At 45.1% G+C, this 15,611-nt stretch overlaps 1 protein-coding gene across 2 annotated transcripts in view; it reads right to left on the bottom strand.

Annotated features, from left to right (window-relative positions):
* Positions 1–15,255, bottom strand: part of EIF4H (eukaryotic translation initiation factor 4H) — an 80,510-nt gene extending 65,255 nt beyond the window's left edge. The window contains exons 1-3 of one of the 2 annotated variants that reach the window (XM_069757455.1): positions 15,103–15,255; positions 3,779–3,966; positions 3,470–3,534 (exon numbers count right to left, since the gene is read on the bottom strand). In XM_069757455.1, the coding sequence (XP_069613556.1) occupies positions 3,470–3,534; positions 3,779–3,966; positions 15,103–15,161 (312 nt within the window). In that variant the 5' untranslated portion in view covers positions 15,162–15,255. The remainder of the gene's footprint in view (positions 1–3,469; positions 3,535–3,778; positions 3,967–15,102) is intronic. The other variant, XM_069757456.1, reaches the window with a different exon arrangement.
* Between the last annotated feature and the right edge of the window lie 356 nt (positions 15,256–15,611).

The raw sequence follows: 15,611 nt of genomic DNA on the forward strand, positions 1-15,611 counted from the left end.
ACAAATCAGCAGGTCAAGAACGGTTTTTATTTTTTACACTGTTCCTCGTGCGGTAAAAGTAATTAGACAACTTTATTCTTCGGGTTTGTGTGATTATACAGATACTGATTTATTATGTTTGGCTACTGTCAAACAGATTTTTTTTGTTGTAAAAACGAGTTTTTGCATCACGATATTTTGAGAGCTATACTTCTTTCTATAGTTCTGCTGACAGTCACGTGACAGCTTGTTTTTTTGCGGGACAAGATGACCTTTTATTGGTACCATTTTCGGGCACATGAAATTTTTTGATCGCTTTCTATTTTGATTTTTGGGAGGCAGAATAAAAAAGCAATTTAGGAATTTTTTTTGGGGGGGGGCAATAATGTTTTTAGCTATACCATTTTCATTTGATGTTTTGATGTGTTTCACTCCACTTTTTTTGGTGGTATGATGAAAAAACAGTTTACCATGTTTATTTTTCAACGAGGTTCACTGAAAAGGGTTAAATGCGAGTCTTACAGATCAGGCAGCGGTAATAAAAAATTTACTTTATTAACTTTTACATAAATATACCCATTTATTGGTGTAAATTGTTTTCTTCATTTTTTTGTATTTTGTGATATTTTTAAAAAATTATTTTCACATTTAAAAAAACAACTTATTACTCTGATCACTGGTATAATGTATTACAATGCACCAGCAGTGTAAAGCAATGTATTATACCTGCGGTCAGTGCTACCCTGAGAGAAACCTCTTAGACCATGCAGCTAACATGGTCTTAACAGGCCACCGTAGCTGGCAGACCCAGAGCTTGTCATGCCATAGCAACGATCAGCCCTAGTGATGACATCGAGGGGGGCGCTGGTTGGAAGGAAAAGGGAGACCCATCCCACTCCAAACTTTCTAAATGCTACGATCGCTATTGATCGCAGCATTTAGGGGATTAAATGACCCAGGGCGGTGCGGGCACCACTCCTGGCCATAACACCTGGGGCTCGACTTTCACTTAAGCTGACAAATGGTGGCTACCATGACCTGTAAGAGATTCTTCACCACATGCCGACTTATCATAACGGCTTATTTGATAAGCATCACCGACTCCTAGAATTACTAGCCCCAGGACGCCGACGGGCCTACATTTTCTTATATCAGATACATATGAACACTAAAGCAGTTGGTACAATGATGAAGGTTGCTGTTGTACGAACGAAACGTCTTAATCATTTGTACTGAGCTGAGGAGTTGTAGCACTCTTAGGACCAAATTAAAATTACTTTAATTTCATCCGTTTGTGTGCCAAGTTTAATTCAGTTAATGTATAAAAAGTCTGGGACCCTACTTGAGCACCAACAGATTAGTTGGGCCACGTTATACATGTTAAGCTGAGCACCCGGCAGCAATCGTGCGGGCACTGCTCCTGAGTCCGCATGCTCACTATGATGCACGTTTACGTCATTTTGAAGGAACCCCTTTTCGACCATAACGTAAACTTACGTCAAATGTCATGAAGGAGTTTAACTTTAATGCAATGAGATATTTTCGGTGCCTTTCTCCAGATTGATAACTTTCAACAATAAAGATTCCTTTGCGGTGTTGCAAGTAGTTTATTGACCATGGCTTGTGATGTAACATGCAATTAAGAAAATGTCAGGAAAATGCTAACAAAACAGCTACACTTTATCTGGAGTTAAATTTGAATCACTTTACATGATGGCAGTTGTGTACCAACTACTATTTAACACAAGGTTAAATGTGATTGGCTAAATGTGAACACAACCACATCCACAATTATAAGAGTGTGTTCACACTTATGCAGACTTACTAGTTTAGTTTTGTAAATTTTACCCTCAAATTGATTTCTGTTTGTTTCTTAATGTATTTGTATAAATTAACAAGGCGGAACGATATGTAAAAAATCATTTTAGAACCTGATATTCTAAAACTGATATTTTAACAGGGGTGTGTTGACTTTTTATATCCACTGTATAAATACTAAGCACTGTGCAAAGAGGCTGCAAAGTAACAGTGCTTTCAAAAAATAGAAGTGGTAATTGATAATAAAAAAAAAAAAAAAAAAATTAACTAAAAGCAAAGTGAAAGAACAAAAATATAAATAAAATCAATAAATCTTAGGTGTGACCACAGTTATCCTTTAAAACAGCATTAACTCTTCTTGGCACACTTGCACACAATTATTGAAGGAACTCCGGAGGGAGATTGTTCTAAACATCTTGGAGAACTAACCGCAGATCTTCTGTGGACGTGGAACTGTGCAAATCTGTCTCTTGATGTAATCCCACAAAAACTAGATTGGCCTCCCAAATCTTAAAGGACTCCTTGTCCTTCTTTACTCCGATGATGGCTCTAGGCGACACAGGCCACATGTTTGGGGTCGTTGTCTTGTCGCAGAATAAGTTTGGACCCAGAGGAGACCCTGATAGAACTGCATGATGTGTAATTATCTGCCTGTATTTCTCACAATTGAGGACACCGTTAATCTTGATCAAATCGCCAACTTCCATTTGCTAAAATGCAGCTTCAAACTTGCATGAAACCTCCATCATGCATCACTGTTGCCTGAACATATTACTGTACCGCTTCTCCAGCCCTTTGGTGAACAAATTGTCTTCTGTTGCAGCCAAATAGTTCACATTTTCACTTATTAGTCCAGAGCAGCTGCTGCCACCTTCCTGCAACCCAGTCTTGCACAAAATTGATTTGTTGGCGCTATGTCTTTTTGGCTGCAACTAGTTTATGAAGACCTCCGAACACTAGATGGAAGTAGCCGAATCCCACTGGTCGCTTCCAATTCTGTGCTGATGGAACTGCTGAACATTTTTCGTTTCAAAGGGAAGTATGATGTGTCATCTGCTGCACCAAGTATCCTTGACTGACCACTACGTCTAGCCCTTAACATTGCCCATTTTTTGGACCTTTTTCAAAAACGCTTGAACAGGACAGCTTGAAACTCCAGTCTGTTGATTTCTTTTTTTGCCTCAGACAATGCTGATGCAGTATCAGTACATTGTTACCGACATGAAATGGTCCTCCACAACCTCACTTTTGTAGCAGAGTTTAGCCGTTCCTCACCAGATTCTAACCCTCCTACACAGCAGTTTCAGTTAACTACCGTATTTTATCTTGAATTATCATTGGTTTGGTATAATTACTCATATACCTGACTATAGTATTACAAAATCCTTGACTTTGTGTAAGTATACCTAGAAGAATGGATGCTGTTTTGAAGCGAAATGGTGGTCACACCATATATTCATTTGATTTAAATTTCTCTTTAGTTCATTCACTTTGCTTTCTGCTAATTGATAAAAAAAAAGCTAACACTCATTTTGGAGGCTCTCTTACTTGGCAGCAATTCTTCCAAAGTATCGTGTGTGTAAATATTTATATGCCATTATCTTTCTTTTTTCAATTCCAAGACAACCCATTAACTTACAAAATAAATAAAAAAAAGGTAATATAAACTTACTGCACCATCATATGTCAAAGCTTCCTTAAGAGACTCCAGATCATCAAATTCTACATAGCAGAAACCTGAAATGTTGGAAAGCCCAATGAATCCTATACACACACAGTTTTCTAGTTGCACAATACTAAAAAGTCATATACAAATATTGTCAGGGGCCACTCGCAGCCATCATGAGACAGATCTGGTACTACTGCCATTTTTTGTTGCTCTGCTTTTAAGTTTGAGCAGAAGAACAGAAATTAAAAAGCAGATGTTAACAGAGCCTTCCCATGTTGAAATATAGGAATGAGGAAGCAATGGTCGTCTTACCTTTAAATTTGTCCGTCTCCTTGTCTCTGACTAACCGCACACTCCTCACGTTCAATTCTTTAAAGATTGAATCTATGTCTCCTTGTACAGTATTGAATGGAAGATTACCCACATATGCTGTGAATGGTGGGTCTGTGGGAAGCTCTTTTTGTTTGCGTGGACCAGGGCCAGAATCACCTCGTCGGGGCCTGAGAGGAATAATACAAAGCTTGAATACTATCACAGTACAAGTTTGTCGGAAATCTCATATATAGAAACTTCTTAGGGTATGCTCACATTTGCATATAAAATCAGTGAGTGCAATGTGAAGGAAGAAAAAAAAAAAAAAAAAGACGCATTGCAGTAGCGTGTGAATCCGGCTGCTGTGACGAGTGCAGACGTCACTAAGGTTATCACAGTTCATAGCCAATGAACTGCAGAAATCTTACTGACGTCACCGCTCTCACCAGGAGAACGTTCTACCGTTAGGCTATGTGCACACGTTCAGGAATTCATGCAGAAAATTCCTGTGGGAATCCGGACATTTCTGCCAGATTTCCGCATGAAATCCGCATGCTTTTTTGCGCGTTTTGACGCGTTTTTTGCGTGGTTTTTCCCAGACATTTCCCAATGCATTAGACCAGGGCTCACCAACCTGTAGCTCGGGAGCCACATGTGGCTCGCGGCCCCTTGAATTGTGGCTTGCGACTGTCTGCCAGCTTGATGCATTAGGTCCAGGTCTAGCAAACAGGTATGAAGACCGCATCTCAAAATGGTGAATTTTGTGAGTAGCCCTGCACAGAATTGCAGATATGGATGCACATTTACTAGTCTTAGGCGTTTAGAGATGTTTTAGGTATGATACGCTGGAGGTTTGAACTACCTGTTAGAGGAGGTGCTCAAAGCTGGATGTGACAGTGTGTTGGGAGAATACTGAATGGGGGTATTGTGGGAACCCCTGGATCTCAGTGTACTCCTCTGGAGTGATTTCTGTGGCAAAGCTTTGGTTATCATTATACCTGTAATGGGGGCTTTGGTTGACACTACTTTTGAAGGAGGTGGGAGCTGTATGTGGCTCGCGACCCTCTCAGTGCTAAATGTGGCTCGCGACGATCTCTCTAAGCTGAATGTGGCTCTCAAGGTCATAAAGGTTGGGACCACTGCATTAGACAGTGGGAAATCCGCAAAAAAAACGCAAAATTAATGAACAGGTTCATTATTTTTCCGCAATGCGCTTTTCATGTGGAAAAATGCACATCATGTGCACAGAAATTGCGGATTCCATTATAAAAGATGGGATGCTTAATGTATGCAGATTATTTGCGGTTTTATAGCGTTTTTATAGCACAAAAACGCTAAAAAACCGCAAATAATCTGGAACGTGTGCACATAGCCTTAGTGTGTTCCGGCTGATGTGCCAAGCGGTCATATTGCTCATATCGCTGCTCAACACAGCATCCGGATGTGGAAGAGTTGGGGATCAGCGTGGAAGGATTTATGGAGAGCCACTTTGAAATATTTAATTTTTAAACGGTAATAAATGGGTATAAGAATGTTGGGGAGTTGTGTTTGTTTTTTTTTGTTTTGTTTTTTACAATTAAAATGACTTTTCTCTGTGCCTTTTTATTTCTTGACTATGGGGCTAGTAATGGGGTTGGCTGATAAAAACCTCTCCATTACTAACCCCTGGGCTTGAGGTCATCCGACATAACACAGCTGACATCAACCCCAAAACCATTACCCCACTTTCCAACACACTAGGACAAGCAAGAAGCGTGAGGCTATGCGCCAGAATTTGAGCATCTAATAGATGTGCCATTTCTGGGGCACTGAGGGCTGGTGGTATTAGTCTGGGAGGTGGCCAATATCCATGGCCCCTTCCCAGTCTATTAATATCAACCTGCAGCTGTCTGCTTAGCTGCTCCTTTTTATTAAAAATAGAGGGGACCCCAAGTCTTTTTTTGGGGTTCCCCCTTATTAATAACCAGTGAAGGCCAAGTAGACAGCTGTGAGCTGATATTAATAGCCTGGGAGGCTCCATGTTTATTGCCCCCCTTCCCAGACTAAAGGTACCGTCACACTCAGCGACGCTGCAGCGATATAGACAACGAGCCGACCTAAACTAGATCGCTGGAGCGTCGCTGTTTAGGTCGCTGTAGAGACGTCAAACACAGCAACTCCAGAACGATGCAGGAGCGATCCAGTGACGTAACGGCGACTCACTTCTCGTTCTCACTGGTTGTTAGCTCCATGTCAAACAGCCGGAGTGTACCGATCCGACACACATCTAGGGGCCCTATGCTCGTTGCTGGCGTCGCTGCTTTTGATGGACGATACACACCGATCTGGCGACGAAATAAAGTTCTGGACTTCTAGCTTGGATCAGCGATGGCACAGCGGGATCCAGATCGCTGCTGCGTGTCAAACACAACGAGATCGCTATCCAGGACGCTGCAACGTCACGGATTGTTGTCGTTCTCTTTGCAAAGTTGCTGAGTGTGACGGTACCTTAAGACCAGCTCTCAGCTGTTTAACAAAAATAAGGGGGATTCCACACCATTTTTCTTCTTTCATTAGTTGAAGTACAGAAAACCACACACGCAAGGCACTGATTATATATCTCCCTGATATATTTTCTATCCATATATATGATTGTTTTATTACTTAAACTAGATTGAAATGAGAATTACTGTATGTAAAAGAGGATATTAAAAATGCATTGCATATGCGTGACATATGAATGCTAGGTGAGAAGAAGAAAAAAGAAAAAAAACAAACAACCAACCAACCAACCACACATGATAGTCTCCAACTTTTCTGGCTGAGAATCTCAGCTACTTTACAAACACAGATGTGAGCAAACTCTTATACCTACACTCAGTTCCATTAGCAGTTTACAGTACTATTACACTACTTTATAGGAGGCAAATGGCTCCAAGAATATAAACGCCCCAATAACCTTCACCATTCCGAATAGTCATTACACACATCTTTATCTGAAGGCGTATTTGCTTGTCTACTAGAACCGTGTGTTCTATTCATACTGTCGCTTTAACATGAAACACATCACATGTAATAAGACACGCTGACTACACTGCACTACCTGGAGTGAAGTCCGTTCAGAACTGGCTTACAGACATTTGAAACACAACTATACTGCAGCGGCAACGTATGGCTTATTAACACAAAGATTATCCAGTGAAAAGTCATCATCTACACATGGGATAAATGATAACTTATTGATTTGGTGGGTGGCCCACTGCTGGATTCCATACAGATCAGCAGAAAGGACAACTTTTAGGGCACGTGCTCACGATCTGGAGTTGCTGCAGGTTTGAAGCAGCGTACTTATGTAGAGTCAAACCCGCAGAATCCTGATGTTACAGCATAGTGGATGGGAATTCAAAAAAATCCCATGTTCACACAGACACCGGCGGAGACTGACATGCGGCACGTCTTTCCAGACAGCAGCATGTAAAATTTCACCTATACCTGTATATGTATTGGACGCGGTGAATCCGCACGTTCAGTGAACACATACGGATTCCCCTGCCTTCAATAGACAGCAGCGCTTTGGACGCAGTGAACATGTGCTGTGGCCAAAGCGCTGCTAGTTCCAGAACATGGGGTCCATTGCTGCTCTATTCATTCTCTAGGAGTTTGCCAAAAAAGCGGAGCGCAGCTCTCGAGAACTCAATGGAAAATGGAGTAGCGGTTGCCCATGCGCACTGCCATGGGCACTTCATCCTAAAGGGTATAAAAGTGTTGATGCAGATCCCAAAAGTAAGATCCCCACTGATCACTTGTTTCTACCAGACAATGCCAATAAGAGGCCAATAATGGATTCATAGTATCAATACTGCAACCTCCTGCTCTGTGGCCTCCTCTCTAACACTCTCGCACCCCTCCAATCTATTCTACACTCTGCTTCCCGACTAATCCACCTGTCCCCCCGCTATTCCCCAGCCTCTCCCCTCTGTCAATCCCTTCACTGGCTCCCCATCACCCAACGACTCCAGTTCAAAACCCTAACCATGATGACATACAAGGCCATCCACAACCTGTCTCCTCCATACATCTGTGACCTCGTCTCCCGGTACTTTCCTGCACGCAACCTCCGATCCTCACAAGATCTCCTTCTCTACTCCTCTCTTCCCACAATCGTATACAAGATTTCTCCCGTGCATCCCCCATACTCTGGAACGCTCTACCCCAACACATCAGACTCTTGCCTACCAAGGAAACCTTCAAAAAGAACCTGAAGACCGACCTCTTCCGACAAGCCTACAACCTGCAGTAATCACCGATCGACCAAACCGCTACACGACCAGCTCTACCCTCGCCTACTGTATTGTCACCCATCCCTTGTAGATTGTGAGCCTTCGCGGGCAGGGTCCTCTCTCCTTATGTACCAGTCGTGACTTGTATGAAGATTATTGTACTTGTTTTTATGTATACCCCTCCTCACATGTAAAGCGCCATGGAATAAATGGCGCTATAATAAATAATTTTACACAGTCCTTTACAAAGACAGTAAATAAATAGTGGTGGAAGAGTAGATCACCAGCTGCCAGACCTAGAAGCAGTAGCCAATATAAATAGTTGCTATTTCCACATCATTTTCTAGCCTCACCTACAGGGAATGAGCAGGGAAAGCTCAATGCATATACGCTCAACCATAGGCCTCCCAATTACCCAAGACATGGATTTGGCATAGGTTAGGCATCTTTAAAGCTGTACATACAGCTATCCATCTTTCCTCGGCAGCCTCCCGTCACACTTCTCAGTGACCTGCTCCCTACCTGGAATCTCAAGCGTGTGCAGTCCTTCCAGGGGGCTCCGCATGATCAGACTGATAGACATTGCGAGGGCCAATCTCAGCGCTTGCAGAAGATCTCAGGCTGCGGAGCAGGTCACAGAGAAGACTGACCTGCCAGGCAGTGATGGGAGAAGAATAGTGAAAGAGGCTAGAGAGCTGTAAGGGCAGTGCCTAGCCACCTGCACTTCAGGCTCATTAGCATAAAAATTGGACAATTGCTCGGAAACGAGAACACCGATTGGTAAATTGAAGGTATTGATTTATTCAGGCGTTACAACAAAACAGGTTATATTAGTTTGGGATGCTAAAAACTGTTGTCAGGTTCCCTTAAAGGGAAAGCGACAGCTAATAGACACTGGCATCAGACACTGGCTGTATGATTTAAAGAATATTTGTTTAACTCTGAAACGACAAGTATTTCCCAGTACGTTAGCGGGCGGGGAAATACATTCAAATACTGACCGTGTGAATGTGGCCTGACACTAACCCATGAGACTGCTTTATACTGCTGAGCTGTCTTAAAGTGGGGTTCCTTTAACCCCTTCGCGACATGCGCCGTACTAGTACTGCGCTGCCGGCACTGCATTAGTGCCAGCAGCAGTACTAGTACGGCGCACCGATCACCGCGGTCTCGCGCTGAGCGCCGCGGTGATCGGGTGCGGGTGTCAGCTGTATACGACAGCTGACACCCCGCAGCAATGCCCACGATCGGCGCTATCGCCGATCACGGGCATTTAACCCCTCTGATGCCGCTGTCAGTAGTGACAGCGGCATAGAGGGGGATCGCGCAGGGACGGGGGCTCCCTGCGCTCTCCCACCGGAGCAACGCAGTAAGATCGCGTTGCTCCGGTGACCCGGAAGGAGTCCCCAGATCCAAGATGGCCGCCGGACTCCTTCCGGGTCATGAAGTGACCTGGCTAGCCGGCGCCTGCTGAGAGCAGGCGCTGGAAGCCAGCTAAGCTGCCTGTCAGATCGTTGATCTGACAGTGTGCTATGCACAGTGTCAGATCAACGATCTGGTCTAATACAGAGAAGTCCCACCCTCGGACAATGTTAGAAAGTAAAAAAAAAAAAAATAGAATGTGTAAAAAAAAAATTAAAAAAAATCCCCAAATAAAAAAAAAAAAACATTTCCCAATAAATCCATTTATTTATGTAAAAAAAAACACAAACCAATAAATGTACACATATTTGGTATCGCCGCGTCCGTAACGTCCCGCTCTATAAAACTATCCCACTAGTTAACCCCTTCAGTGAACACCGCAAAAAAAAAAAAAAAAACAACGCTTTATTATCATACAGGCGAACAAAAAGTGGAATAACACGCGATCAAAACGACGGATATAAATAACCATGGTACCGCTGAAAACGTCATCTTGTCCCGCAAAAAAAAAGCCGCCATACAGCATCATCAGCAGAAAAATAAAAAAGTTATAGCTCTCAGAATAATGCGATGCAAAAACAATTATTTTTTTATATAAAATAGTTTTTATTGTGTAAAAGCGCCAAAACATAAAAAAAATTACATAAATGAGGTATCGCTGTAATCGTACTGACCCGAAGAATAAAACTGCTTTATCCATTTTACCACACGTGGAACGGTATAAACGCCCCCCCTAAAAGAAATTCAGGAATTGCTGGTTTTTGTTCATTCCGCCTCCCAAAAATCGGAATAAAAAGCGATCAAAAAATGTCATCTGCCCGAAAATGTTACCAATAAAAACGTCAACTCGTCCCGCAAAAAACAAGACCTCATATGACTCTGTGGGCCAAAATATGGATAAATTATAGCTCTCAAAATGTGGTGATGCAAAAACTATTTTTTGCAATAAAAAGCGTCTTTTAGTGTGTGACAGCTGCCAATCATAAAAATCCACCAAAAAAACGCTATAAAAGTAAATCAAACCCCCCTTCATCACCCCCTTAGTTAGGGAAAAATAATAAAATGTAAAAAAATGTATTTATTTCCATTTTCCCATTAGGGCTAGGGTTAGGGCTAGGGTTTCAGTTATAATTGGGGGTTTCCACTGTTTAGGCACATCAGGGGCTCTCCAAACGCGACATGGCGTCCGATCTCAATTCCAGCCAATTCTGCTTTGAAAAAGTAAAACAGTGCTCCTTCCCTTCCGAGTTCTCCTGTGTGCCCAAACAGTGGTTCCCCCCAACATATGGGGTATCAGCGTTCTCAGGACAAGTTGGACAACAACTTTTGGGGTCCAATTTGTCCTGTTACCCTTGGGAAAATAAAAACATAGGGGATAAAATATCATTTTCGTGGAAAAAAAAATATTTTTTATTTTCACGGCTCTGCGTTATAAACTGCAGTGAAACACTTGTTGGTTCAAAGCTCTCACAACACATCTAGATAAGTTCCTTTGGGGGTCTAGTTTCCAATATGGGGTCACTTGTGGGGGGTTTCTACTGTTTAGGTACATCAGGGGCTCTGCAAATGCAACATGACGCCTGCAGACCAATCCATCTAAGTCTGCATTTCAAATGGCGCTCCTTCCCTTTCGAGCTCTGCCGTGCACCCAAACAGTGGTTCCCCCCAACATATGGGGTATCAGCGTTCTCAGGACAAGTTGGACAACAACTTTTGGGGTCCAATTTGTCCTGTTACCATTGGGAAAAAAAAATTGCGGGCTAAAATATCATTTTGTGGAAAGAAAAAATGATTTTTTAATTTTCACAATGCTACATTCTAAACTTTAGTGAAACAATTGGGGGTTAAAAGTGCTCACCACACATCTAGATAAGTTCCTTAGGGGTCTTCTTTCCAAAATGGGGTCACTTGTGGGGGGTTTCCACTGTTAAGGCACGTCAGGGGCTCTCCAAATGCGACATGGCGTCCGATCTCAATTCCAGCCAATTTTGCATTGAAAAGTCAAATGGCACTCCTTCCCTTCCGAGCTCTGCCATGCGCTCAAACAGTGGTTTATCCCCATATATGAAGTATCGACGTACTCAGGACAAATTGCACAACAACTTTTGGGGTCCAATTTATCCTTTTACCCTTGGGAAAATAAAAAATTTGGGGCAAAAAGATCATTTTTTGTGAAAATTAATAAAAAATTTTTTACGGCTCTACATTATAAACTTCTGTGAAGCACTTGGAGGTTCAAAGTGCTCACCACACATCTAGATTAGTTCCTTAGGGGGTCTACTTTCCAAAATGGTGTCACTTGTGGGGGTTTCCACTGTTTAGGCACATCAGGGGCTCTCCAATCGTGACATGGGCTCCGATCTCAATTCCAGCAAATCTTGCATTGAAAAGTCAAATGGCGCTCCTTCCCTTCCGAGCTCTGCCATGTGCCCAAACAGTGGTTTACCCCCACATATGGGGTATCGGCGTACTCAGGACAAATTGTACAACGACTTTTGTGTCCAATTTCTCCTGTTACCCTTGGTAAAATTAAACAAATTGGACCTGAAGTAAAAATTTTGTGAAAAAAAAGTTAAATGTTCAATTTTTTTAAACATTCAAAAAATTCCTGTGAAGCACCTGAAGGGTTAATAAACTTTTTGAATGTGGTTTTGAGTACCTTGAGGGGTGCAGTTTTTAGAATGGTGTCACTTTTGGGCATTTTCTGTCATATAGACCCCTTAAACTCACTTCAAGTGTGAGGTGGTCCGTAAAAAAATGGTTTTGCAAATTTTGTTGCAAAAATGAGAAATCGCTGGTCAACTTTTAACCCTTATAACGTCCTAACAAAAAAAAATTATGTTTCCAAAATTGTGCTGATGTAAAGCAGACATGTGGGAAATGTTGTTTATTAACTATATTATGTGATATAACTCTCTAATTTAAGGGCATAAAAACTAAGAGTTTGAAAATTGCTAAATTTTCATAATTTCCGACAAATTTTTGTTTTTTTCACAAATAAATGCAAGTCATATCGAAGAAGTTTTACCACTATCATGAAGTACAATATGTCACGAGAAAACAGTGTCAGAATCACCAGGATCCGTTGAAGCGTTTCAGAGTTATGACCTCATAAAGTGACAGTGGTCAGAATTGTAAAAATTGGCCCTGTCACTTAGGTGAAAACAGGCTTTGGGGTAAAGGGGTTAAGGCTACGTTCACACTTGCGGCTTTGGACGCAGCGTCGTGGACGCAACGCACGAAAGACGCAAGTAGAACGCATGCATTTTTGACGCATGCGTTCAACCCTTTTTTAATATATAGGGTCTTTTTAGTCTCTATTTTTAAAGTAAAGAACGCATGCGTCCTACAACGCAAGTACTTGCGTCTTCTGCGTTGCCAATACACTTCAATGGAGGTTTTGAAGTTTCAACGACGCAAATACAACGCAAGGGCGACGCAAGCGTTTTTTAAAAATTTTGGACGCAGAAAAAAATGCAACATGTTGCGTTTGCAACGCACTGCCAGGTGCGTCGAAAGGACGCATGCGTCGCAAAACGCACCGATACGCATGAAAACGAACGCACATGCGTCCCCAATGTTAAAGATAGGGAAGCATGACGCGTGCGTTGTTTTGCGGCGACGCCGCTGCGTCCAAAGCCGCAAATGTGAACGTAGCCTAACAAGATGTTTTCCTCCATCCTCTGGATAGTTGACTTTTGCTGTGGTGGGGTGTGACTGCCAGAACAGCTGACTGAAGCAGCAGTACACATGCTGGACCCAGACTCCTCTGGGACTGGAGAGAAGAGTCCTGTGCTACGTTCGGTTCTCAGCTGATACTAAACTTATTTTTTTCCTCAGATGCCGCAGCACTTCCGAGAAACATATGAGGCTGAAACTCCTTTTACTCTGAATGTTTGCCCCCCGTTAAAATAAGAACAACTAAACTTGAATCCTGCGCTAATGCAGTTCCAGCGGTGGCCGCACTTGCATTTTCGGGACTTACTTTACGGTGTTGCGTCACGAGAGCCCTGCGCCCAATCAGCACTGGGAATGCGAGTGCCGACATCACTGGAAAAGTGCCAGCACGGGAGGAGAGTACCGTATTTTTCAGATTATAAGACGCACTTTGTTTCCTCCACGCCCATCTGACCTGACCAGCCTGATTGACAGGCGAAAAAGGACACTTTTGTAAGGTATTTCGGCAGCATAGGTAGGGAATCAGGGGACAAAAAATACCCTATTGTAAAGCACAGCTCAGGCCCTATTTAACGGTATTTTTATCTCCTACTGAAAAAACGGGGTGACAGGTTCCCTTTAAGCCAAACTGTGCTTATGATACCCAACACTGCTAGATGGGGGTCCCAGAAACTGCCCTCCACAATCACCAGCGTGCCAAAGGAATTACAATGTGTAAAAGGCAACTGCACCATCCGACTATGGATGGAGGGCAGGTGTCACCCACCGGCTCCAGGAACTAGGGAGTCAGTGTGACCACCAGCAAAATGAAAGGGACTTGTGTAAATGGATCATCACTGAGCACATAACTGTGGGGCACTGCCAGTCTCATACCCCATCAGGGTATACTGAGACCGGGGTGCCCACGCCGCAGGGTGCAAGATCGGAGTGCCCTCAGGTGCCCCCACACGAGCAGGGTGCGCCCGCACGTGCAGGGTGCCCCCACACGCGTCCGCACGAGCAGGGTGCCCCCCACACGCGTCCGCACGAGCAGGGTGCCCCCCACACGAGCAGGGTGCCCCCCACACGAGCAGGGTGCCCCCCACACGAGCAGGGTGCCCCCCACACGTGTCCGCAAGAGCAGGGTGCCCCCGCACGAGCAGGGTGCCCCCGCACGAGCAGGGTGCCCCCACACGCGTCCGCACGAGCAGGGTGCCCCCACACGCGTCCGCACGAGCAGGGCGCACCCCACACGCGTCCGCACGAGCAGGGCGCACCCCACACGCGTCCGCACGAGCAGGGCGCCCCCCGCACGAGCAGGGCGCCCCCCGCACGAGCAGGGCGCCCCCCGCACGAGCAGGGCGCCCCCCGCACGAGCAGGGCGCCCCCCGCACGAGCAGGGCGCCCCCACACGTGTCCGCACGAGCAGGGCGCCCCCACACGTGTCCGCACGAGCAGGGCGCCCCCACACGTGTCCGCACGAGCAGGGCGCCCCCACACGTGTCCGCACGAGCAGGGCGCCCCCACACGTGTCCGCACGAGCAGGGCGCCCCCACACGTGTCCGCACGAGCAGGGCGCCCCCACACGTGTCCGCACGAGCAGGGCGCCCCCACACGTGTCCGCACGAGCAGGGTGCAAGAGCAGGGTGCCCCCACACGTGTCCGCACAGCAGGGTGCCCACACACGTGTCCGCACAGCAGGGTGCCCACACACGCCATGTACCGCAGGGAGAGGGTTGGCGGGCATTTCTCCTGTACACGCCGGCCTCCATGACGCTGTGACCAGGCCTCCTCTGAGCAGGAGCTGCGCTGTTCACACGTGTGCCACACACGACAGCCCGGAATCCTGCGGCTGCATGGCGGCGCCGTCTCCGGCTCCCCGGCCTCTCCTCATCCCGTTTCCTCGCATATCACCCGCCTTCCCATTTGCAGCCTCGGACCATCCCATGTGCTGTGTGTAGTATCTGTGGAGAACCGGCATCTCACCCTCTGCCGCCGCCGAAGCTGCTGTAGGCCCGATCGTCGTAGGTATCGTAATCCGCCATTGCTGCTCTTCCCTCTTCGCAGCCGAAGCGGCCAGGCTGCTAGGACCCCACAATATAGCGCAGGCAGGGCTGTCCGAGCAGATGCCTGCAGCAGACTGCACCATGGCTTTTCACCTCAGGGGGAGCTCACTGCACACATCACAGAATTCAGCTCACTTCATTATTTTATTAAAACAACAAACTAAAAAAGTGCAGAGAACTGTGCAGGTCTGGTGATGGCAACCAATCACATATCAGCGCCACTGTTCACACTTAAAACTAAAAGCAGGAAGCGGCAGTGTGCCCAGCACTGAGGTAGGACTAGAATAGTTACAGGTTATTATTCTCCATGGTGAAAATGCCAAACAAACATGGATGAAAGTTCCCCTGACGCGCTTCAACCTCTTTCGACCTACGAATACCAACACCGAGACTTCGAAGCGCGACAGGGGAACTTTTATCCATGTTTGC

Source organism: Ranitomeya imitator, chromosome 3, assembly GCF_032444005.1.
Source record: "Ranitomeya imitator isolate aRanImi1 chromosome 3, aRanImi1.pri, whole genome shotgun sequence".
Classification (NCBI taxonomy): Eukaryota; Metazoa; Chordata; class Amphibia; order Anura; family Dendrobatidae; genus Ranitomeya; species Ranitomeya imitator.